Below are 25,909 nucleotides of genomic sequence, written 5' to 3'. Positions count from 1 at the left end.
ATCATGTGAAAAATGTATTAAAAGTGTATATTCTTGGGTTTACCACCCAGAGATCCTTATTGGGTAGGTCTGGGATAAGGCCTGGACATTGCATTTTTTAGCAGACATCACAATAGGTTCTATTGCAAAACACTAATATATAAAATAACAACAACAATAATAACAGATTTAGGGGATCTATATCCCTCAGGGAAAGATGTACAAGATAGTCTCTCTTGTGAAAAGTTACTATAAAGTGTTGATCAAAAAGTTCTACCATATTCCTGTGGTCAACTCTATTGCATGATGGAAATGCTATTCCTTGATTCATCAGGAGTCATAAAATTGATGACCCCTTATCTTATAGTCTGTTCTGGCTGCCATAAAAAAAAATACCGCAGACTGGGTGGCTTACAAACAACAGAAATTTATTTCTCATTAGAGTCTGGAAGCCCCAAGATCAAGGCATCAGCAGATATGGTGTTTGGTAATAGCTTGATTTCTGATTCAGAGATGACTCCTTCTTGCTGTGTCCTCCATGGTGAGAGAGGGCTAAGAACCTCTGTGGAGTCTTTTTTATAAGAGCATTAATTCTATTCTTGAGGCCCCTATCCCCATAACCTGAGCATCTCCCAAAGTCCCCACCTCTGTATATCATCATATGAGGCATTAGGATTTCAACATACGAATTTGGGAAGGACACAGACATTCAAACCACAGAACTTCTATTTCTCTCTGCTTCTTTTTCCCATCAGTGCATTCCTTTGTTTCTCATTATACCCAGACAGCTTGGACCCTTCAGGGAAAACTCTCACCAGAACACACACTCTGTCAGTCAGATGGAGATAGCACAGAAGATCCTGCTCCCAAAGCCAACAAAGCTATCTGATGATGGGAGACATGAAGGAGAAAGTATGGAAACAGAGAAACAATATTTAGGAAAATTTTGAGTTTCACATTAAATGTTCTCTGGAAGACTCTTGATCAATTTGTAGAAAATCAAGTCATAGGAAATTAATTTGCCAAAATCTAAATCATTGAATACATTCTTATGATTGTAACCCTAGCATTTTAAAGAATGTTCAATTTGTTAAAAGCTAAAACTTATGAAAATGGCTTAGCATTTAGTATCATCATTGAAAAATATATTCCAAAAAAGAATATGTTTAGGTTATAAGTTCACATGCATGGAAGATTCTCCTAAAAGCAAGTTTTGGATAAATTGGTAAATTTAGAATCCTTGGTGAATTGGCCTCTTTGCAAGTTAATCCTTTGGTCAATTGACTTCTTGCAATACTAACTTTTGGATATTTACCTAGTTTCCTTTCTGAAGTATGTTTTAGCTTTCCTTAAGACGAACCATAAAATCTCTCTCCTTGCCCTGCCTTAGTAGGAGAGGCATTTCAAACAGCTGGACTAGTCTCTTCATCATGCACTTGAGCCTTCAAAGAAACAAGACTCTCCCCTCATATCATTCTCTATTTTGGTCCATTTAATTCTACATGTTGACTGCTGATGTCTTTAATCAGCATCCTACTCTTTTGTTCATCCTGATGCCCCATATCATTTTCCTGAATCCCCTTTGTTGTGATTCAGATTCTTCTTTTAGTTATGCTGCTTCATGGGATCCTGGACAAACATCTAGCCCAGTTTGGACCTTCCAGGGAACTATTACCTCACTGTAGTGGCATCATGCTCCCAGTAGGTTCAATTTGGTCATTTCCACCTTCAGAACATTCTTAGAAATTTTGTTTTTAAAGCCATAAATATACATTTTAGAACCTGATAGCCAGGCATTAATAGTAACGAATCTAAAACACTATTGACACTCCTAAATATATTTGTGTTTTAAGTGATATATCTGTCATATAGTGAAAGGATTACTGAAGGGATCTTGGATTATCAAGAATGTGATATAAACAAAGCGAGAGGAGAAATTCCCACTAGTCATCTGGCTAGTGGTAGATATGTAGAATCCATCTGAGGCTGCTTCCTGATGTATTCTGTCCCAGATATCACCAAGTTTGTGTTCTCAAAGATCATGTGTCAGTTTGGAGACAGGTGTAGCCTCAAATCACAAAACAAGTAACACCTATTTTATATATGAATTTAATAACAATGTTGTCCACAAGGGGGCACTTGGTATTTAAGCACGCAGAAGGCTGTATTCATTGCTGCAATTGCCTTCATTGAAAAGTACTGCATATCTAGGAGCTGTAATTATATTCTCATATTTTTTCTCTTGTAACCATTCAGTAGAGTGATTTTTTTTACTTGTAATTTTTATGTGTTCTTGTAAACACATAATTGCTATAGTATAGCAATTACGGTTGCTTAAAAAATAGGTGGCTGATAGAGTTTCCTTTTTACTTAGGATAGAAAAAAGGGGCTTAAGAAAGCACAACTAAGTATATTTGATTTCAGGTATGTAAAAGCATCCTGAAATTTCTTATTCTTACCCCGAAGGTGCTATATCTGCCATATAGTTTCAATGTGCTCTTAGAAAATGATCTTTTCCAAGCAAATTAAGACATGATCATAGGTGAAATACTAAGAACTGATTAGTATCAGAAACAAAACAAAACACCTCTTCCATGATAAGAGAATTAATTTTTGTGTATGTGATTTCTTTTTGGTTAATTTCCAGTGGAGTCTTCAATTTACCTCTGGCTTTAGTATGTTTTTTCAGGCTATAGTTTCCTAGTGTGTGACCATTGATTATATAATTAGCTAAAACAAGCTCCTCGGGAAGATCAAGAACATTAAATTATGGGTCTTCTAATGAATTAGAAGTGATGGGATAAGAGAATATGTGACTTTGATAAAAAAACATTAAAAAATAGTTCATTTTGGAGTTAGTAAAACAAAGAAGCAAAATCTAGAAAGAACCTTGAAGTTACTGTAGTATAATTTTATAATTTTAAAGGATTTCTGATGTTTATAATTTTAAAAATGGATAATTACAAATATCTTGCATTTAATGATCCAGAATATTTAATGACTAATACAGTTTTTACAAAATCCAGAATGTGTTCTCATTTTCTCCCCAGGACAGTTTTTTAAATTAATTAGTTAATACCTTTTTTAGAGCAGTTCTAAGTTCTTAACAAATTTGGATGGAAGGCACAGAGATTTCCCGCATACTCCTTACCCCTACACATAGCCTCCTTATTATCAACATTATTCATTCCATTACTGGAATGAATCTATACTGACTCATCATAATCACCCAAAGTCCATAATTTACCTTAGAATTTACTCTTGGTGTTGTATGTTTTATGAGTTTGGAAAATGTATGATGACATATATTGACCCTTATAATATAATACAGAGTATTTTCACTGCCCTAAAAATCCTCCGTGTTCCATCTGTTCCTCCCCACTATCCAGCCCAACCCCTGGCAATCACTGATCTTTTTATTGTCTGCATAGTTTTGCTTTTTCCAGAATGTCCTATAGATCCAGTCTTTTCAGATTGGTTTTAGTAATATGAATTTAAGATTCCTTCATGTGTTTTCCAATAGTTCATTTATTTTTAGTGCTGAATAATATTTCATTGTCTGGATGTATCATGGTTCATTTGTCCATCCACCTCTTGAAGGGCATCTTGGTTTCTTCCCAGTTTTAGTAGCTACGAATAAAGCTGCTATAAACATCCATATGCAGGTTTTTGTACGGACATAAGTTTCAACTCCTTTGGGCAAATAACCAAGGAGGGCAATCACTGGGTCATATGGTAAGAGTATGTTTAGTTTTGTAAGATACTGCCAGACTTCTTTTTATTTTTATTTTTTAAAGATTTTATTTCTTTGAGAGAGAGAGAGAGAGAGAGAGTGCTCAAGCAGGGGGAGGAGCAGAAGGAGAGGGACCAGCAGACTGTGCTGAGCACAGAGCCTGACGCAGGGCTCAATTGCACAACCCTGAGATCATGACCTGAGCAGAAATCAAGAGTCATAGGCTGACTGATTGAGCCACCCAGGCGCCCCTCATTTTGCATCTTACATTTAGATCTGTGATCTACTTTGGGTTAATTTTTGTGAAGGGTATAAGATGTCTAGATTAGTTTTTTTGCATGTGGATGTCCAGTTGTTCTGGGACCATTTGTGGAAAAGAGACTATCTTTGTTCCTTTGTTTTACTGGTAATGAACAAGTAGAATTTGAAATTTAAGAACACAATACCATTTATATTAGCACCCCCCAAAATGAAATACTTAGATATAGATCTAACAAGATATGTGTAAGATCTGGATAGGGAAAACTACAAAACTATGATGAACAAAATCAAAGAACTAAATACATGGAAAAGATATTCCATATTCATGAATAGGAAGACTCAATATTGTCAAGATGTCAGTTCTTCCCACCATAAGCTATAAATCCAATGCAATCTCAATCAAAATTCCAACATGTTATTTTATGGATATTGATGAACTGATTCTAAAGTTTATAGGAGAAGTAAAAGACCCAAACAGCCAATATGATGTTGAAAAAGAAGAACAAAATTGGAGGACTGTTGTTTACTAACCTCAAGATTTACCAAAAAGCTACAGTAATCAAGATTAGTATTAGCAAAAGGATAGACATATAAATAAAACAGAATAGAAAGCCCAGAAATAGAACACCCAGAACAAAGAGATCCTTTTCAACTGACCTTTGGCAAAACTGATTTTCATATATTAGCCTTGTATTCTGCAACCTTGTTATAATCTCTTATTAGTTCCAGAGCTTGTTGTTGTTGATTATCTTGAATATTCTACGTAGATGATCATGTTGTCTGCAAACAAAGATAGTTTTATTTTCTTTCCCAATCTGTACACATTTTACTGCCTTGTCTTGCCTTATTATATTAGCAAGGACTTCTAGTGTCATGTTGCAAGTGATGAGAGGGGTCATCCTTACCTTGTACCGTCTGATCTTAGTGGGAAAGCTTCAAGATTCTAACCATTAAGTATGATGTTACTATAATTGTTGTTGTTGTTTAAGATAATTCTTCATCAAGTTGAGGAAGTTCCCCTCTATTCCTAGTTTATTTATTTTATTTTTTTTATTCCTAGTTTATTGAGAGTTTTTGGTATCAGTGGGTGTTGGATTTTGTCAAATGCTTTTTCTGCATCTATTGATCTGATCACATGATTTTTTTAATCTGTTGATATGACAGATGCCATTAATTGAGACAGTTTATTTTTATGTTTGCCTTATTCCCGTGAGCTTGCCCTAATGAACCATCCTACTTTCCTGAGTTATTGCATAATATCAAAGCATGGTGCATCAAAAACTCAACTGTAGGAAGCAGGCTCAGGGAAGAAAAGTGAGGTGGGTCCCAGGAATTCTACTTGTAGGAGCAGTCCTAAGGCTAATGAGAAAATACTGTACTGTGTGTCTCCATGCAGACTCAAAGGGGAACAAACAAGCACAGAGCTGGAAGATGGTGTGTTATAGGCTGGAAGGATAAGAAATCAAGATGTTAAAGCTGAAGGTAGTTAGGAAGAAAGTCATAAGGACAAGGCAAGGGGTCCACATCTGATATAAAGTTTCTGCTTAATATGTTTTCCACCTGTATATACAAACTTATGAAATTAACATTTTGCCATTTTTAAACATTTTTTAATTTAGGAATTCCTAACTCAAGTACCAGGATGGGTAGCTACCATCTCAAATACAGTCCATTTTATAATTCACTGTGTTGAGTATAAATTATTGAAGAACTATTAGTGAATAGTAGTAGTAGTAGTAGTATGGTGCTTTTAAAAATGTGCTTTATTATAATGGTTCTCATTTTGGTCAAGATTTTTTTTTGCTGTTATAAAATTAAGAAGGGAGATAGTATATGTAGTAGGCTCTCAGGCCTGAGATCTGTTAGGAAAAAAATTTTAACGAGTACTATAACTCATTGTTTGGCATATTCACTCTTACATGACCCTGTCTCACAAACCCTTCTTCCTACTCTTCTTACTATGTACAGAAGTCCTAAAATACTCCCTCCTAACCAAATCCAAATATCCCATGTGAAATTAGAAAACTATGCCTGGTACCATTAAAGAATTGAGTTTATTGGGATAGAAGTTGTGTAACATTGTTTTAAAGTGGTTTTGGTAAAATTGGGGCATCAAGCAAATGTTAAGAATAGGCACACAGATTTAGATTTGGATGTGGTATTTATTAGCAGTGAAATGATAGTTTATAATGGTTAAGGAGAATATAGACGATCTCAGGAGGTGAGAGACTTAAACAAATTTTTGAAGATCCTCAGGTGGACCAGTAGTCATTCACTTGACAAAGTTGAGAAAGTAACAACAAGCAGTTGGCAAGAGGAAGGCATATGAGTAAAAACAAAGCAGTCACTCTTTAGACCTGCTTAGTGCATTGGAACTTGGCAGCCCCAAGTATTGAGGAAGGTGGAGATGAGGAAGGAAACTGGGAAATTAGTTGAACATATAGATATGGAACAGTTGGCCACTGGGACCCCTCTGCCATCCCACATAGGATACTTTCCTTCAGTCAGTGTCCCCCCCCCCCACTGGAGAAATTAAACTGCAGAAGCTCTGGATTTGGGACCTTCAGGCACAGAGGAGGATGAGAATGAGATAGAGGTCTAAGAATGATGGAATTAAACAAAAATATGTGGTCCGAATAATGGAACTCTCAGCTCTCTCCCCTTGCACTACTCACAGAAAACCAATGGCTAAGGTAGGACATTGGACAGTTCTTCAGTTGTAAAATGGAAATGCCCTTAAAAAAATGGTTAGTGAGGTGCCTACGTGGCTCAGATGGTTAAGCGTATGCCTTCTGCTTAAGTCATGACTTCCAGGTCCTGGGATGCAGCCCCATGTTGGACTCCCGGCTCAGCGGGGAATCTACTTCTTCCTCTTCTTCTCCACCTGCCCCTCATGCTCATGCGATCTCTCTCTCTGTCTCTCTCTCTGTGTCTCTCTCTTTCTCAAATGAATAAATAAAATCCTAAAAAAAGAAAAGAAAAGACTGTTAGTGTGGCTCCCCAGAGAATGCATCTCACAGACTTCCCAGAATAGGGAAGTTAATTGACTGAGGAATTGGGCTTCAAAATACATTACTATTTTTGCATCAAAGCCACACCTCCCATGGGCTGCTCTTTGCCCATGTAGGTATAGGGGGGATACTAAAAGCAACCCTATTCCTGGGAAACATGGGACTCCATTGTCCGCGACTTCGGCTTAAGGATTCCTTGATGGTTTTGCCAAACTTTCCTTAGGCTGCATGCCAGCCTAGAATGCTTCCACTTCTACCTAACTTTCTTTCCCTTTCCCCTTCCCTAAGGCTCAGACTTGCATTATAATCAAACTACTTTCCCATCCTTCTGCTCTTTCCCTATTTCCTCTCAGGCAGGCATTTCTGATAACAGAATCCTTTCACATTTAATCCCATCTTGGTGTCTGCTTCTCAGAAGACTAAGCCTACAACTAGATGTACTGGGAGTGATGCAAAACAAAACAAAACAAAACAACCGGAAAAAAAAAAAAAAAACAGGAGGTAAGATGGGGATTTGGGCCTGGCTCACTTACTGTGTGGCAGGCAGAGGATGCTGTCCTGATTTGTAGATATGGCAATAGTAGATCCTGGTTCAGTGCAGCAGTTCAACTGCTAAAAACCTCACTGATGGTGACCTTGGAAAATGTTATGACAGAGGGAAATGTTATAGAAGAATCCAAGATGTAGGCATTTGGAAAAGATGGAGTTATTTTTAAGTTGTAGTGACACCCTGTGTAAGGATAAATGAGACTGAGAACAGTGAACAAGCACTAATATTTAAGAGTGAAAACCAGAGAGTCTTGGTGGTAAAAGTCTTCTATACCCGTAGTAGAAGGGCAGACACCGTAGAATAATAAAGCTGAAGACCAGATTGTGAGTTACAGAGTTCCAGAGACATTTAAATGCTCAGGCCATGCACGTGTGTTATGCAAAAGATAGGGCCCTAAAAAGAATAACCAGGAATCCTGGAAAGTATAAGAGGACATCTGGCTGGATGGGCCTAAGGATATTGACTCTGCAACTCCAGCTGGACCCTCTGGCCCAGGTCTAAGGGCTAGAATGCTCACTGTTTTAGAAGATGTTACAGAGTCCTCTCTCTGATAAAGCAGTGGGTTCTCCCCTCAAGAGCTGCCTCCACCTCTTCTGGCTGCCAGGCCAGTTAATGAGGGTGCTGTTCAACATCTATTAAAAACAACAACAACAACAACAACAACAACGGAATGGGGGAGCAGGAGGCTGAGGACAGTTAACCCAATAGAAAGCACAATTCTGGGATCCCTGGGTGGCGCAGCGGTTTGGCACCTGCCTTTGGCCCAGGGCGCGATCCTGGAGACCCGGGATCGAATCCCACGTCGGGCTCCCGGCATAGAGCCTGCTTCTTCCTCTGCCTATGTCTCTGCCTCTCTCTCTTTCTCTCTCTGTGACTATCATAAATAAATAAAAATTAAAAAAAAAAGAAAGCACAATTCTTTGATCATTTCCCAGATCTTAACCACTTTTCAGTTCCAGAAATCATTGACCAAAGAGGTGCCTGGGTTGCTAGGAGAAAGGACCCTAAAACAGTCCACATATATATCATGACCATATCTCCAATCTTCCCCCAAAAAGGCCTCTAACCATTTATGTGGGTGCCTGTACACTGTGGAAAAGGAAACAACCAGACATTTTGAGATCTGAGTTGACATTGATTCCTCAAATAGGAATCTAGGCCTAGAGTCCAAATCACATGGGCCCCATGTGTCTGTAGACTCCTCTACCCCCGTGGTCATCATTTTGCCAGTCCCTGAGTACATAATTAAAACAGATATACTTGGCAGTAGAAGTTAACCCCCACACTAGACCTTCATCTCTGAAGTAAAAACTATTACAATGGGAAAAACAAAATGGGAGCTTTAGAAACTGTCCCATCCTAACCCAATGCCAAAATTGTAAAGCAAAAACCATTTTTTTTATCCCAGGGAAGACAGCAGTGATTAGTATCACAATTAAAAACCTAAAAGATGCAAGGGTCCTAGTGCCTGTTACTACTCTGTTTAATTTGCCAGTCTGGCCTCTGCAAAGACTGAATTTTTTTTTTAAGATTTTATTTATTTACTCATGAGAGACACATAGAAGCAAAGACATAGGCAAAGGGAGAAGCAGGCTCCCCATGGGGAGCCCAATGCAGGACTCGATCCCAGGACCCAGGGATCACACCCTGAGCCAAAGGCAGATGCTCAACCACTGAGCCACCCAGGTGTCCCAAAAACTGGATATATTTTGGAGAAACACTGTAGGCCATTGCAGGCTTAACCAGTTAGTAGCCCCAACTGCAGTTGCTTTGCCAGATGTAGTATTACCACTAAGCAGACTAATAAGTTTTCATGTGTAGGGTGTGTAACCACTGATTTGGAGAATGCATACTTTTTGTTCCAATTAGAAAAGAGGACCAAGAACAGTTGCAACTTCTGGTTTCAGCTCCAATACTCATAGTGCTGTCATTACAACAAGCAAGAGGTGAATAATCTGAAAATCAATCAGTCAGTAACCTGAGTTTACTAGGCAAACTCCCATCCTGAAATCTATATAAATAGACAAATCCAGATAGTCACTAACCTCTGCTTACCTGGAACAGAAGCTGCTGGAAACATAAACTAGCAGGAACACTTAAAACTTAAATGGTGATTTTGATGAATTAATGGAGGAAAAATAGACAAATCCACTATTAAAGTTAGAGACTTCAATACTGAATGTATCAGTAATTGATAAGTCAAAAAGGGAGGAAAATCAATAAAGACATAATTGACCTGAACAGCAGTGTCAAACAACACAATCAATTGACATTTATAAAGTATTCCATCCAAAGACAGAATACAGATTCTTCTCAAGCTTTTATGTAACATTCATAAAGGTAAACCATATAAGACACTCAGCTCAATGAGGACAGGGTCTGGATTTGTAATTCTCAGTGGTATCCTTAGCACAATGTCTGGCACATAGGAGCTGCTTGATAAATGTATTTTTTTAATGTATTTTGAGTAAAATTAATGAATTGTAAAATTAAATTACAAAGAATTTAGTCAGGATAGGAATAGTAGTGAGATATAGTCTAACCCAAAGAAAGCATATTAAAAATATTTAAGCTTTGGGGGAACCTGAGTAGTTCAGTTGGTTGAGTGTCTGATTCTTGATTTCAGCTCAGGTCAAGATCTCAGGATTGTGAGATGGTGCTCTGTGTCTGGCTCTGTGTTCTAGCTTGAGATTCTCTCCCTTTCCCTCTGTCCTTCCCACCACCCCACCTCACTCACACTCTCAGTAAGTAAGTAAGTAAATAAATAAATAAATAAATAAATTTAAGCTACAAAGCTTAGAACAGCAAATCCACATCAAGAAATAACAGAAAACTCTCTTCTGTCATAGAAACTGCCACTTGATTAGTATTCCTAACCCTCTGCTTTCATCATGCCACTTGTTTAATAATTTCCAATAGCTCCCAGTGTTTTACTTCCTGAGCCTGGCAGTCTAAATCTTCTATTAAACAGGTCCTTCCTTATTTATGTTACCTTATTTATTATTTATTGCTCAAATATTTTGCTTCAACTCTATTATTACCACTAAGCAATCATTTTGACTCGTCTTTGATCAATATATAGTTCTCCTGTCTCCCTCTTTTTTGTCCATCCAAATCCTTCCTCTTTGGGGGATCCTGAGTGCTCTAGCCCATGTCGATCAGCTTCTTTTAAAAACTTGTAAGGCATTTATTATCTATATTTCACATTTTGGCATTTAATCATATATTGCCTTGAATTTTACCTATTTCTGTTTTTTTTTTAAGATTTTATTTATTCATTCATGAGAGACACACAGAGAGAGGCAGAGACAAAGGCAGAGGGAAAAGCAGGCTCCCTGTGGGGAGCCTGATGCAGGACTTGATCCCAAGACCTCGGGATCACGACCTGAGCCAAAGGCAGGCGCTCAACCACTGAGCCACCCAGCAATCCCGAATTTTACCAATTTCTTATGCACATTTCTTATATGAGTTTCTAGAGTTTGGGATTATATTTCATTCTGGTCATCTTTAATATAAAATAACTTGTATTCCAGTATTAGTTTATTAATAAGCTAATTTCTCTTAGAACTTAGAGTGCATTTTTCCATTGAAACAATGTTAAAAAGAGTTAAATTCTCTTTTACATTTATAAAAATGCATTTAACAAATGATGTAACTAAACCATATTACTATGGTAGGCTAAGCTTGGAGTTCCCCTAGCAAGGATCTGTACAGCAAAAATTTTGAACTACTTCCATCACTCCTTGATTTGAATTTAAAAACTCCTCATACTTGAGCAGTGGATTATTTCATAAGGGTTTAATTTTCTATAAGATAACCCAGTTTACCCTCTTAAATTTGTGGAGCTTTCATGGACTTTCTTCTGGAGCAAGTTTATATTTGGGGGAAGGGACTGAAAGCCATTTATGATGCCCAATGTATGATATTCAAAGACAAATAATGCCTGCCTAAGAAATAACACCCAGTTATGTTTTAATGGTTATCAAATATACATAGTGAAGAATTGTCACAACAAGGGATTTGTTTTATCACTGGTGTTATTTTTAGAGACAAGAACTTGTCTTGTTTCAGCTGACCTAATTATCCTATCAATACAATTTTTAAAATTCTAATAAGTATTAAGTATCTAGAAGCATTTTTAGAGAATTAGCTATTTTTCAGGAGGAGGGTATGAGCTCTAAAATATCTTGCAGTTTCACTTTGTGGAGATTTAAATCAGCTGCTTCTGTTTTTCTTTAAATGTTTCTTTTAATATATTCAGTTACCTAGATCATGACCAACAAGGGTTATGTAGAATTCAATTTGGAGATTTTTTTTAATGTTATTGTGGTCATGTATAAGAATATGAGAAATAATTGGAGTTACTGCAAATAATTAGTTGTTGGTTTAGGGATTAAATTTTTAAACCAAATTGGTGTAATGCAATATTTCTCTGGCATTTGGCTAAACCTATATTCAGCTCCATCTATTTGTGATGAATGGCATTTGGACTGAGGTCTTAGTTTCCAGAACTGTCCCACTTTGCAATATTCTCTCATTTCTCCTGGTCATTAACTTTATTGTCTATTCCTCTACTGTACTGTTGTTACACTGGTATCAGTCATATGAAAAATATATAATTGTTTATTTAGTATGTGTGGGCTTTGGAGTCAGATTACCTGTGTTCTTTTTTTTAAGATTTTATTTTAAAATCTTTAACGTAGGGGGATCCCTGGGTGGCGCAGCGGTTTGGCGCCTGCCTTTGGCCTGGGGCGCGATCCTGGAGACCCAGGATCGAATCCCACATCGGGCTCCCGGTGCATGGAGCCTGCTTCTCCCTCTGCCTATGTCTCTGCGCCTCTCTCTCTCTCTCCCTCTGTGACTATCATAAATAAATAAAAATTAAAAAAAAATAAAATCTTTAACGTAGGGCTCAAGATCAAGAGTCGCATGTTCCAGCCACTAGTAGTAGCACTCCAAACTACCTGGGTTCTAATTCCAGCTCTACCACTTATTAGCTGTATGTCTTTGTACCAGTTATTCAATATCTATCAGATGCTGTTTTCTCAACAGTAAAATGGAAATAAATATATTAGTCATCTTCATGGATTTTATAAGGATTAAATGAAATAATCTGTGGAAAGCACTTAGCACAAGTACTGACTTGGCATGTTGTTAGGGTTCAATAAATATTGTAATTATTATTATTACTATTACTTAGTAGGTACATTTTAGAGAATTTGAAGTCACAGAACATTATGAGGTAGAGGAATTTACCAAAGAAGAAATTTCTTACTGCTATTTCGAGCATGAGTTCATGTAAAAATTTACTATTTATATTTTCAGGAATCCTTAAATACATTGCTTAAACATCTAGAAAAAGAGAAAAGGAGCCTTGAAAATTAAGTGAAAGACTGTGCACTGAGATTGGAACAAGATTCAAAGGTTTGTTTTCATTCTATACTAGATATTTCTTTGTAACTGCCATTATTTTTAATATGTTTTCTACAAATCTACTATATTATTATCCCAAAATGCTTACAAAACTATTTCCTACACTATTTTAAAAAACAGTATAGAGACATAAACTTGACTTAGGAATAGTTTTGCTAGTATTGCAAATCCTCTCTGATGTTAGATTATTTACTTTTATATCTTTCCTGTAGGCTTACCATAAGACCAACAATGAGTGCCGTATATATCTAGCTGAAATGTAACAGGTAACTTTTATTGTCTTCCAAATTTTAAGAGTTTCCTCTCACTATAAATTACATTTTTCAGTCTTCTAGGCTTTTGATTGGTTTGGTTTGGTAAACAAACATATGTTGGAATTATGGGAGAAAATATACCAAGTTTCTAAATATAGAAAGTAAAAGGAAAATTTATAGCTTTTATAAAAAGGTAAAAAGGAGATAAAAGTTTCCTAGATTAAGGGAATATTTTGTGTATTTGCTTCCTTAGTTATCCTTTTAGTTTGATCTATAATTTCTAGAATTCAAACTATTGTCATATCTTTCTTAATGGCAAAGTGTATGTATTATTTATATTCAATGTTTATTATGAAAACCATTATTATGAAATAATGTTTATTATGAAAATAAAAATGTTTATTATGAAAAAGATATTATGATATCTTTATATCACAAAATGATATGCTTTTCACAATTTCCTCTATTTATTTTAAATACTACATGGAATGTGGGGTTGAGATAAAGGAGTTTCCAGAATCTTTAAAAACCTTTTAATACTGCTATAAAAGAGTTAATTGAGAATGGACTATTAACTCTTATCTCCCAAATCAGTCATGAAATAAGAGATCAAATGCTCAAATGTTTGTATTTCAGATCTCTGACTCATACCAAGTTTCTAAAAGGCAACAGATGGATCAACTGCCTAGAGTGAAAGAGAATCTAGTGAAAATGTAAGTCTAACTATATCTTTCCTTTCTAATTAATTATATTTGCATGTGAATGGTACTGACAAAAAAAGGTGTCCATTATATTTTGGAAGTGTAACTTCTAGATTTTATAGCAATGATATAAAATAACAGACAGATGGTAGAAGAATTTAAAGAACTTTGTGCTCTCTATTCACTATTTATATACATTTTTGTAGATCCCAAGAATATGTTTTGTCTTCCAATATGATAAGTTCTTATTTTCTAAACTAAAACAATACCCTACCCAAGAGGAACATAAATCTACACCATTAACAATATAAATACAATTAAATTACCAGCCTTAACTTTTTTACTGATGAAATGTGGACACTGAAATTAGTGTAGAGGACAGTGCAGTTTAAACTGTGTTTTCCTGGGCAGCCCAGATGGCTCAGCGGTTTAGCACCACCTTCAGCCCAGGGCCTGATCCTGGAGTCCCAGGATTGAGTCCCACTTCAGGCTTCTGGCATGGAGCCTGCTTCTCCCTCTGCCTGTGTCTCTGCCTCTCTCTCTCTCTCTCATGAATAAATAAATAAAATCTTTACAAATTTAAATAAAATGATAAACTGTGTTTTCCTATGCAAATAAAAGCAATGTAGCAGGAATAAAGAACAGAGGAATATTTTATGGGTTTAGGAGGTTATATCTACCCATAATTTTCTTGTTCTGTACTGAGTACAGAAGAATTAATCCAGGTAATCCTTGTCTTACATAACCTTTTCTATGTAGTGGGGGCAATATATCCTTATATAACTTAACAATATGAAAAAAGTAATCCATGATATAAAATTAGCTGTAAATCAGAATTCTTTTCAAATATGGACATTCAAGGTATATTATAGCAAGTATTTTTGGTGGAGATTTATGAGATAGCAACATTTTGTCCAATATATTGATAGCTAGATGAAAGTGTATTTTCCTTGAGTAGTCATAAATATTTTAAATTATAATTCATGGAGCAGCCCGGGTGGCTCAGCAGTTTAGCGCCGCCTTCAGCCCAGGGCCTGATCCTGGAGACCTGGGATTGTGTCCCACATCAGGCTCCCTTCATGGAATCTGCTTCTCCCTCAGCCTGTGTCTCTGCACACACACCCCCTCTCTCTGTGTCTGTCGTGAATAAATAAATCTTTAAAAATAAAATCAATAATTATAATTCATTATCCTGTACATTTTTATCAATAGAAATATAATATGGTTAAAACGTTAAATTCTGGAAAATTACTTCCCTCTGAAAACTAGTATCCTGGGGGGCCCCAAGGCCAGTCCTATGTTCAGTGATTTGCTAGAACAACTCACAGGACTCAATGTATATTTGTGCATACAGCTAGGATGTATTGCAGCCAAAGGATACAAAGAAAAATCATCAAAGGAAAAAGGTGTATGGGATGAAGTTTGGAGGAAACTAGGCACAAGCTTCTTAAAATCCTCTAGTACAGTCACATAGGACACACTTCATTCCTCCAACAATAGGTCATGTAACATGTGTGACAACATATGAAATTTTATCTTCCAGGGAAATTCATTAGGTACTGAGCCCAGGTGTTTTACTGGGGACCAGTCATGTAGGTAACCTCTGCTGAACATATACTAAATTCCCAACTTCCAGAAGGAAGATATATAGACAGAAACCATATTGTTTGTACAGTTTAAGTACAGTGAGCCATTCCTTTTCATTTAAGGAAAGTTCTATATTAGTGTTGAGAACTTTTTACCACTAAACCAGTCTTGCATACAGGTCTTTCTGAGGGCAGCAGTTTTAGGCCTGCAACAGTAACCCTCTTTTTTTTCTTTAAGATTTTATTTATTCATGAGAGAGGCAGAGACACAGGCAGAGGGAGAAGCAGGCTTTATGCAGGGAGCCCACTGTGGGACTTAATCCCGGGACTCCAGGATCACATCCTGGGCCAAAGGCAGGCCCTAAACTGCTGAACCACCCAGGCATCCCATGCTACAGTAACTCTTTCTGCACAATTACCCTACTTATTTCTTTTTTATTGTTACATTTATCTTCCAAATCAAATTTCTTGTAGAAAGATAATACCTCTTATATTCAAATTTGCTTAAATAATGGGGAAAGATTTTGAAAATGCAAATAAAATTCATTCTAATCACATATTAACATATACACACACATCTGTACTATTAGACTATAGGTCTGTTAGGACGGTTTAGTTTTCCACTGAATACTGTTGTACATTGGATCTCTCAGGGAGTAGACTCTGAAATGGAAATCAGCATGCAGGAAGTTTACTTGTGAGCATTCTTAGAATGAGTACCTCAAGGCTAAGGGAAGGAAACAGGTTTGGACAGAGAGAATAGGGCTACAGTGCAGCTGCAGTCTTCATGTATCAAGCTGACTCACAAGTGAATAAAGTGTGGGCTTTCTCTTCCTCTGATGGGGTGACCTACCTGGTCAAAGCCCTGTTTGCCATGTCCTTTCCAGGCCATGTATAAGTGGTTCTCATCCACTTAACTGTCAAATTAGGAAAGATGATACTAAAGGACACTGAAGTAGATGACCTGGATGCTAACCCATTCCTCCTTGCCCCCTGCTATATCATCCTGATGATCAGTTCCTCTTTGGGTCCTTCCATGCCATAGGCCTGAACTGAGCTGGAGGTGCTAGTGCATCAGAGGTGGATGACATGGTCTGGGATACCTGCTCAGTAAGCTGGTCTGTGCCCTCTGGCACTGCACAGGCTTAATCTTGGATATGTCGCTTCCACCTTCGATGGAACCTAATGTTGAATACAGTGCCTGGCATAAATAAATAGGTGTTTACTAATTTTTAAAATGAATTCATGAGTGAATAAATGGTCATACAAATGGGAAAAAAACTTTCTGGAAATATTAATAACCCACATAACTCAAATAGAAACACTTCTATATACTTATAACCTTCCAAATTAGTTATATATAATTGGTTATACTTTAAAATATTGTTATTCTGAGTTACTATCTCAACTCTGGAATTTAGTAACTTTTTGATTCAAGTTTTAGTTTTATTTATTTATTTATTTATTTATTTTTAAGTTTTAGTCTTTAAACTAAGTTTTAGTATTAAGCACCTCACAGAGGGGGATATCCAAATGGCCAATGGACTTAAATCATTACTTATTCAGTGGAATGCAAATTAAAATTATGAGAGGCCACCACAAATTTTAAAGATTGATGATTCCAAGTGTTATCAAATATATGGAAGAAGTGTAAATTTATGCAACCACTTTGGAATGGTGTTTAGTATTACTTTCTACATTTAGCTGATCATACACCTACTCTATAAACCAACAATTGCACTCTTAGTTATATATTTAAAAGAGTAGTGCATATATTTATACCAAAAAACCTGTACAAGAATGTTCATAGCAGCTTTATTAATAACAGCCATAGACTGAACTCAAATATCCATCAATAGTAGATTGGATAAGATTTTTTGAGAGATACATATTCATACATATGTTATTCTTATGTAAAAACAAATATTAATATATTTATGAATAGTAACATTATATTATATACATATGAATAATAACAATAAAAACAAACTCCAGCTCACACAAAATCATGAATAATTACTACAATATTAGGGAAAAGAGGCCAGAAATAAAAGAATACATATAATATGTTTCTATTTATATAATATTCAAAGACACGTACAACTAACTAAACTGTGGTGTCAGAAGATAGCATAGTGAGTGGTTACCAATAGAAAGGAGTAGAGGGCAGCCTGGGTGGCTCAGCAGTTTAGTACTGCCTTCAGCCCAGGGCCTGATCCTGGAGACCCGGGATCGAGTCCCTCGTCAGGCTCACTGCATGGAGCCTGCTTCTCCCTCTGCCTGTGTCTCTGCCTCTCTCTCTCTCTCATGAATAAATAAATAAAATATTTTAAAAAAAGAAAGGAGTAGAATGCTAATTGGGAGAAATAGAAGGTTTTCCAATGTGATGGTAATGTTCTGTTTGTTGACCTAGGTAGTGGTTACATGAGTATTTGCTTTATTATAATTCATGGAACTTAGTTCTCTATTTTGTGCACTCTTCTATATGTGCTATACTTAAAGCAGTGTTTTAAAAATAAAGTTTTAGTGGCTTTTAATGTTTCTTTTGGTTGATACTCTTACATATGCTAATGCTAAATGTTGACTATGGAGTTTCCTAATGTTCAGAATAAATCAGAGCATTAAAAAATACCCAGATGAGGTACTTGGGTGGCTCAGTCGGTTGAACATCCAACTCTTAATTTCAGTTCAGGTCACGATCTCAGGGTCATGAGATATAGCCCCATGTTGGGCTATGAACTGGGCATGGGACCTGCTTAAGATTCTCTCTCTACCTCTCCTTCTACCCCTCACCCTCCCCTGCTTGCTTTCTCTCCCTCTCAAAAAAAAAAAGGAAAAAAAAGGAAGAAAATAACTATTTGACTGTGATATACTATTTATAAAAAAATCTATCAGAGAGGGATACTAAATATTAGCTATTACATATATTCCTACTTTGAGGAACCATAACCACAAAATGAATTAGATATACTGCTATTGAAAGATGTATCCTAGAGATCCTTATATATACTTATTTGAAAAAAGGGTATGAGGCATCTGGCTGGATCAGTCAGTGGAGCGTGTGACTCTTGATCTTAGGTTTGTAAGTTCAAGCTTCATATTGGGTGTACAGAGTACTTAAAAGTAAAACCTTAAAAAAAAGATAAATAAGAGATATCACCTTTAAGATAAATAGGAGAAATCATCTTTTTAGCATGAGATTTGGAATTGTCAACTTAATAGGTAACCTTATGACAATGACTCATGGCACATATTAAGCATAAAAAAATCATCTTCCTAGAAGCAAAGACTTCAAAAGCTGATACCACTAGTAATGATTCCTAAAAGTAGAAAACTGTAAAATTTATTTTTTCTTTAGTGTAAACATTCTCATTTTTTTTTTCTGCTTAGAAGTGTTCTAGAGTAGTTAAGAACTCTAGAGAAGAAAGTAACAAGGCAATCGTTAGTGCCCTGGAATCCACAGGACCTGAAGGAAATTCTGAGACTCATTGAGAGACAGATTGTTCAGGGAACCTCCTTTTGATAAGAAAAGCAGCTAGAGTAGAGAAAATACAACCAAAATATCCAAAATTAAGGGAATAATTCAATTAACTGTGATGATATTATAAAGTTACAAAAAGTTACATTCTAGGAAAATAGATAATTGATACAGCTAAATGTTTACCTGTAGTAGTAAAGAAAAATTATAATACAAAATAGTATAGTGGGATTATGGATAATTTATATTTGTACTTTCTAGTATTTTCTATAAGAATATGTGTACTTTTAACACAATTTAAAGTACCCAGCTTGGGGTGCCTGGGTGGTTCAGTCAGTTAAGTGTCTGCCTTTGGCTTGGGTCATAATCCCAGGGTCCTGAGATCTAGCTGTATTGGATTCCCTGCTCAGCAGGGAGGTGTCTGCTTCTCCCTCTCCCTCTGCTGCTCCCCCTGCTTGTGCACATGCTCTCTCTCTTTCTCTCTCTCTCTCTCTTCCTTTCTCAAATAAATAAATATGATCTTAAAAAAACAAAAAAGTACCCAGCTCAAAAAGGGCATTTAAGATAAGGAGCTGTTTTTTATAAGGTTCCATTGGTTCTACTACGGAAAGAACAATACAGATTTTAAATAAATATAGAAAAAAACCTAAACTTCATTTGGAACCAAACATATATAGGAGGTCAGGGTAATTATTAACGGAATACTTGTGTCTAATTGCTGTTAGTGTTTCCATTTGTTTTTGTAAGGTAAGATTGGGGCAGCCAATAAAAAAAAAGAGTATGTGTACTTCATAATAATTTTAAACTACATTATATTAAAGGAGATAAATCGAGGCGCTTGGGTGGTTTAGTCCATTGAGCATCAGACTTTTGATTTCAACTGATGTCATGAGCTCGGGGTCATGAGATGGAGCTTCACACAGGGCTCTGCGCTCAGCATGGAGTCTGCTTGTCCCTCCCTCTGCTCTTCCCACTCATGCACTCTCTCTCTTAACTAAATTTTTTTTTTTTTAAAAAAAGGAGAAAAGTCAAGGGTTGCCTGGCTGGCTCAGTCGGTAGGGCATGCAACTCTTGATCTATCTTGGGGTTATGAGTTTGAGTCTCACATTGGGTATAAAGATTACTTAAAAAAAGAAAAAATATCTTTTAAAAAAGATTTTATTTATTTCTTTGAGAAAGAGAGAGAGTGACAGAGCAAGCATAAGTGGAGGGCTGAGGCAAAGGGAGAAGGAAAAGCAGATGCCTCACTGAGCAGGGAGCCTGATGTGAGGCTCAGTCTAAGGATCCGAGATCATGACCTGAGCCAAAGGTAAACACTTAACTGACTGAACCATCCAACTGCCCTGAAAAAATTAAAAATTAAAAAAAAGAAAAGAGAAATAAAAATAAAGTCCGTCTCCTAGAATGACTATAGAATACCTCAAGTCAAAACAACAGTGTAAATATTTGTGTACCTAATCCAGTGTGGTATTTTTAAAAATAGTATGGTAAAATTAAGGTGGTAAATGAAAATTTGCACTGGGTTTGGAGCAGATAATCAGTTTTTGCCTCTGCCACTTATTATTTAATGTGGCTTTATGTAAGTAACTCCTTCAGATTTAGTTTATTCACCTATAAGATAAGAATGACAAAATCCAAATTGAATGGTTAATATGAAAATTAGAAATTATTGAAAAATCTCCAGTTCAATAAATATCAGCTATTATTATTTTCTACAATGTAGTATTTTATTGAATATAAAGAATAAAGTAACAAAGAATTTATTTGTGGGAAGAAAATAAGACATATGACAATAATTTGAAACTGCAAGTGACAAAGCTATAAGACTGTTATGCTTGCGTAATCTTGCAAGGGTCTCAGCTACTCTCATGTATGTAAAAACTATGATACTCAGGAATGAAAAATGAAAAACTATGATACTCAGGTCAAATTTTGTTGGCCATGGCTGATCACATATTGTGACCCAGTATACCCACATATATATTTATATATAACTGAAACCATGTATGAAACAATACTTAGCCTTATGTGTGATGCATGCTAATATTTTCTGTTTTGTTCTATTTTTTTATATTGCTATAATTCACTAAATCAATCAACTATTGAATTGCATCCTGCAGTTCAAAAAACACGGTTTTAAAAGAGGCCTAGTAGATTAAACATGTTTTTAGAGTTATGTACCTCAGCTTGATGATTAGAGTCATCATGTCAGTTAGATCTTATGGAAATTGTTGATATTAAGGAAGCTATTTAAAACAGCCTTAGCATAATATAAAAGCATGTAGTATAGTAAACAATAATGAGCTATTACTTGAATATGATATGAGTGAATGCTTGTGGTTAATTACCTCTTATACCAGAAGATGAAATTATTCTAAAACATTGTTATTTAATTAAGGAAACTCTTTGCACAGGAAATGGCTTATTCCCAAAGTACAACATTTAAAAATATGTATTTGAGATATAATTGATATACCCCAAAATTTACCCCCTTTTTTTTCCTTTCAAGATTCTATTTAAATTTAAGTTAGTTCACATATAGTGTAGTATTAGTTTCAGGGGTTAAATTTAGGGATTTATCAGCTGTATATAACATCCAATGCTCATTACATCAAGCGTCTTCCCGGATGCCTTTTACCCAATTGCCGCATCCCCCCACACACCTCCCCTCCAGCAACCTTCATTTTGTTGCCTGTAGTTAAGAGTCTCATAATGGTTTGCTTTCCTCTCTGTCTTTATCTTTTTTATATTTTTCTTTCCTTTCCCCTATGTCCATCTGTTTCATTTTTTTAAAAGATTTTATTTATTTATTCATGAGAGACACACAGAGAGAGGTGAGACATAGGCAGAGGGAGAAGCAGGCTCCCTGAGGGGAGCCTGATGTGGGACTTGATCCCAGGATCCTGGGATCATGCCCTGAGCGGAAGGCAGATGCTCAACCAATGAGCCACCCAGGCACACCATCTGTTTCATTTCTTAAATTTCACTTATAAGTGAAGATTTAAAATCATACTATTTTTGTATCCGTTGGATAAATACCTAGAAGTATAATTGCTGTGTCATAGGGTAGTTCTATTTTTAACTTTTTTTAGAAACTTCCATACTGTTTTCCAGAGTGGCTGCACCCATTTACATTCCTACCAATAGTCCAAGAGGATTCCCCTTTTTCTGCATTCTTGCCAATGTCTGTTGTTTCCTGAGTTGTTAATTTTAGCCATTCTGACTGGTGTGAGGTGGTATCTCATTGTGGTTTTTAATTTGTATTTCCCTAATAATGAGTGATGTTAACCATTTCTTCATATGTTTGTTAGCCATTTGTATCTCTTCTTTGGAGAAATGTCTGTTCATGTCTTCTGCCCATTTCTTAACTGGATTGTTTGTTTTTTTGGGTGTTAAGCTTGATAAGTTCTTTATAGATTTTGGTTACTAGCCCTTTATCCAATCTGTTATTTGCAAATATCTTCTCCTATTCCATAGGTTGCCTTTTAGTTTGGTTGACTGTTTCCTTTGGTGTGCGGAAGCTTTTTATCTTGATGTAGTCCCAATAATTCATTTTTGCTTTTGTTTTTCTTGCCTCCAGAGATGTGCCTAGCAAGAAGTTTCTGCTGCCGAGGTCAAAGAGGTTGTTGCCTGTGTTCTCCTCTAGGATTTTGATGGATTACTGTCTCACATTTAGGTCTTTTATCCATTTTTTAAATTTTTATTTATTTATGATAGTCAGTTACACACAGAGAGAGAGAGGCAGAGACACAGGCAGAGGGAGAAGCAGGCTCCATGCACCGGGAGCCCGACGTGGGATTCGATCCCAGGTCTCCAGGATCGCGCCCTGGGCCAAAGGCAGGCGCTAAACCACTGCGCTACCCAGGGATCCCTCTTTTATCCATTTTGAATTGATTTTTGTGTGTGGTGTAAGAAAGTGGTCCAGTTTCATATCTCCCACATAATTTATCCTTTTAAAGTGAAACTCATTGCTTTTTGGTATATTCACAAAGTTGTACAACCATCCTCACTATATACTTAAAGAACATTTTCACATCCCCCCAAAACCCCTTTACCCATTAACATTCATTCTCCATTCCTCCCTCCTCCAGCCCCTACGAATCACTAATCTACTTTCTGTCTCTATAGATTTGTTTATTCTTCCTATAAATGGAAGCAAACAATATGTGGCCTTATGTGCCTGACTTTGTCACTTAGCATAATTTTTCAAAGTTCATTCATGTGGGAGCATATATAAGTATTTTATTCCTTTTTGTGTCTGAATAATCCAGTTTTTGGATCTGTCACATTTTGTTTATCCATTAATCAATCGATGGACATTTGGGTTGTTTATACCTTTGACTATTATGAATAATGCTGCTATGAATATTTTTACACAAGTTTTTGTGCATATGTGTTTTTAATTCTGTTGGGTATATGCCTTGGAATTGAATTGCTAGGTCAACTGGTAACTCTTGTGCCTTTTTGAGGAACTGCCAAATTATTTTCCAGAGCACCTGTACCATTTTATATTCCCACTGGCAATGTATATGGATTCTAGTTTCTCCAAATCTTTATCAACATTTGTTATTACTCTTTCTTTTTCTAGCTATCCCAGTACTTGTGAAGTTGTATCTCATTGTAGTTTTGATTTGTACTTACCCCAGGACAAATGATGTTAAGTATCTTTTTGTGTACTTGCTTGCTATTTGTATATCTTCTTTGGAGAAATGCCTGTTCAAATCTTTTGCCCATTTTTTAAAAAAGATTTTACTTATTTATTTATTTGAGAGAGAGCAAGAAAGCACAAGTAGGGGGAGTGGTAGAGGGAGAAGGAGGAGCAGGCTCTCCACTGAGCAGGAGTCCAATGCCACTAGATCTCAGGACCCTGGGATCATGACCTGAGCTGAAGACAAACATTTAACTAACTGAGCCACCCAGGCACCCCCTTTTGCCCATTTTTAAATTGGGTTTTTGTCTTGTGTTATAAGAGTACTTTATATATATATTCTGGTTACTAGACCTTATCAGATACATTATTTGCAAATATTTTCTCCCATTCTGTTATTGTTTTTTTTTTCTGTATTAATGATGTTCTTTGAGGCACAAAAGTTTTGATTTGGATGAAGCCCAATTGATCTTGGCTTCCTAGGATCTTTTTGGTTGGTTACTTGTGCTTTAGGTATAATATCTAAGAAATTTTTGCCTAATCAAGGAGCACAAAGATTTATACATGTTTTCTTCGAAGAGTTTTTATAGCTTTAGCTTCTTTTTAATTCAATTTTTAGTCAATTTTTGTATATAGCGTAAGATTGGGGTCCAGTTTCAGTCTTGCGCATGTTTATCCAGTTGTCCTAACCCCCATTTTTTTTGTAAGGACTATTCTTCCTTATTTGATTGTCTTTGCACCCTTTTAAAAAATCAGTCAACCATAAACATACATTTCTAGACTCTCAGCTCTTCTCCGTTGATCTATAATTTTATCCTTATGCCAGTGCCATACTGTCTTGATGACTAGCTTTTCAGTAACTTTTTAAATAAGTAAGTGTGATTATTCCAACTTTATTCTTCTTTTTCAAGATGGTTTTGGTTTTTTGGAGTCTCTTTAATTTCCATATGAATTTTAGGATCAGTTTTTCAACTTTTTTCATAGGGATACCACACAGCTGGGGAAAGGGGGCAAGTTAAAATGCTACAAAGTTTAGTATTTTTGCTAAGTTTCAGGAGTGTGTGTGTGTGTGTGTGTGTGTGTGTGTGTGTGTAGTGTGTTTAATAAATTCTCCAAGATTGCTACAAGTACTTGGTTACTTTCCTGAGCTCTGAAAAAGTTTCTTCTGACCACTTTTCCCAATTTTTCCATTGCTTTTATGGAGGAAAAAAATTTCTAAAGTCCTTATTCTGTCATTTTTCCTGACATCACTCCCTGAGTAAGGTACTTTTGAAAAGCACCTTCCAGGGAATTGAAGCTGACTCTACTCTTAGGTAAAGGTGTAGGGAAGTTGGCTTTATAAAGATCTGTAAATCAATAAAGGAAAGATGGTCCCATGGAAATCCAAGAACAGGAATCCCAGTATAACTGGGCCCACAGTATTAAAACTAGAATTCAAGGAAGCTTTAAAAACCTGAGCAGAACATCTTAGTTCTTCACTATAGTGGTCTGTCATACAGAAAAGTAGTTAAAGGCATAGACTTTGAACTCAGCCTTTCTGGATTCAAATTCCAGATAACTATATAACCTTGTTTTGCACATCTATATAACAGGGTTAATAATAGTACCTACTTCATAGGGATTTTGTGAGGTTGATGTGAATCAGTTAATAAATAGAATTTAGAACAGCCCCTGACATAAATTATGTTCTTTAAAAATGTTACTGTTATTTTTATATAATCAACTAGTTCAGTCTCTACTTCACTTTTCTTCTCATTACTGACTGCCGTCTTCACTCTCTACATCTTTTTAATATCACAGACCTTGGTATATCTTAGTTTCAATCTTATTATAATTTTAGGTACATATCTTTGGTTTACTCACAGATCCTTATTTCTTTATTCTCCCTGCCCAACTTCATGGCTTCTCTCTACTTTCTTAGCTTTAATTCATATTTCCAGAGGCAGTATCAGAATGGTACATCTCATCCCTCTTTGGTCAGAGTTTTTTACATTAGGCCACCTCATGGACTCCTTCCAGCCTTTGGATTATCTGCCCTTGAGTTGGTTTCCTCTATCTGTAATGAGATAATATGGTAATACATATGACTGTTTAGGATGGTACTATAAGCATATCATGTTTTTGCTGTACATGATGATGACTGAAAAATTATGATTAACACTTCTTTTATTTCAGGAGAAGATATAATTCAGTTAATCAGAAGACAATGAATGCCAAGAGAGGACCAGTAAAAAAGATCACAAGATCAAACCATCTTCCAAAACTCAATCCGTAA

At 36.1% G+C, this 25,909-nt stretch overlaps 1 protein-coding gene across 1 annotated transcript in view; it reads left to right on the top strand.

Moving 5' to 3' along the window:
* CCDC169 (coiled-coil domain containing 169) overlaps window positions 1–25,909 on the top strand; it is a 42,921-nt gene extending 17,012 nt beyond the window's left edge. The window contains 4 exon segments of the mRNA XM_055317351.1: window positions 12,860–12,958; window positions 13,180–13,233; window positions 13,858–13,934; window positions 25,810–25,909. Of these exon segments, the coding sequence (XP_055173326.1) occupies window positions 12,860–12,958; window positions 13,180–13,233; window positions 13,858–13,934; window positions 25,810–25,909 (330 nt within the window).

Source organism: Nyctereutes procyonoides, unplaced genomic scaffold (genome assembly GCF_905146905.1).
Source record: "Nyctereutes procyonoides isolate TBG_1078 unplaced genomic scaffold, NYPRO_anot_genome, whole genome shotgun sequence".
Taxonomy (NCBI): domain Eukaryota; kingdom Metazoa; phylum Chordata; class Mammalia; order Carnivora; family Canidae; genus Nyctereutes; species Nyctereutes procyonoides.
The sequence above is the reverse complement of the archived record's forward strand: the minus strand, read 5'-3'. Positions and strand labels throughout refer to the sequence as shown.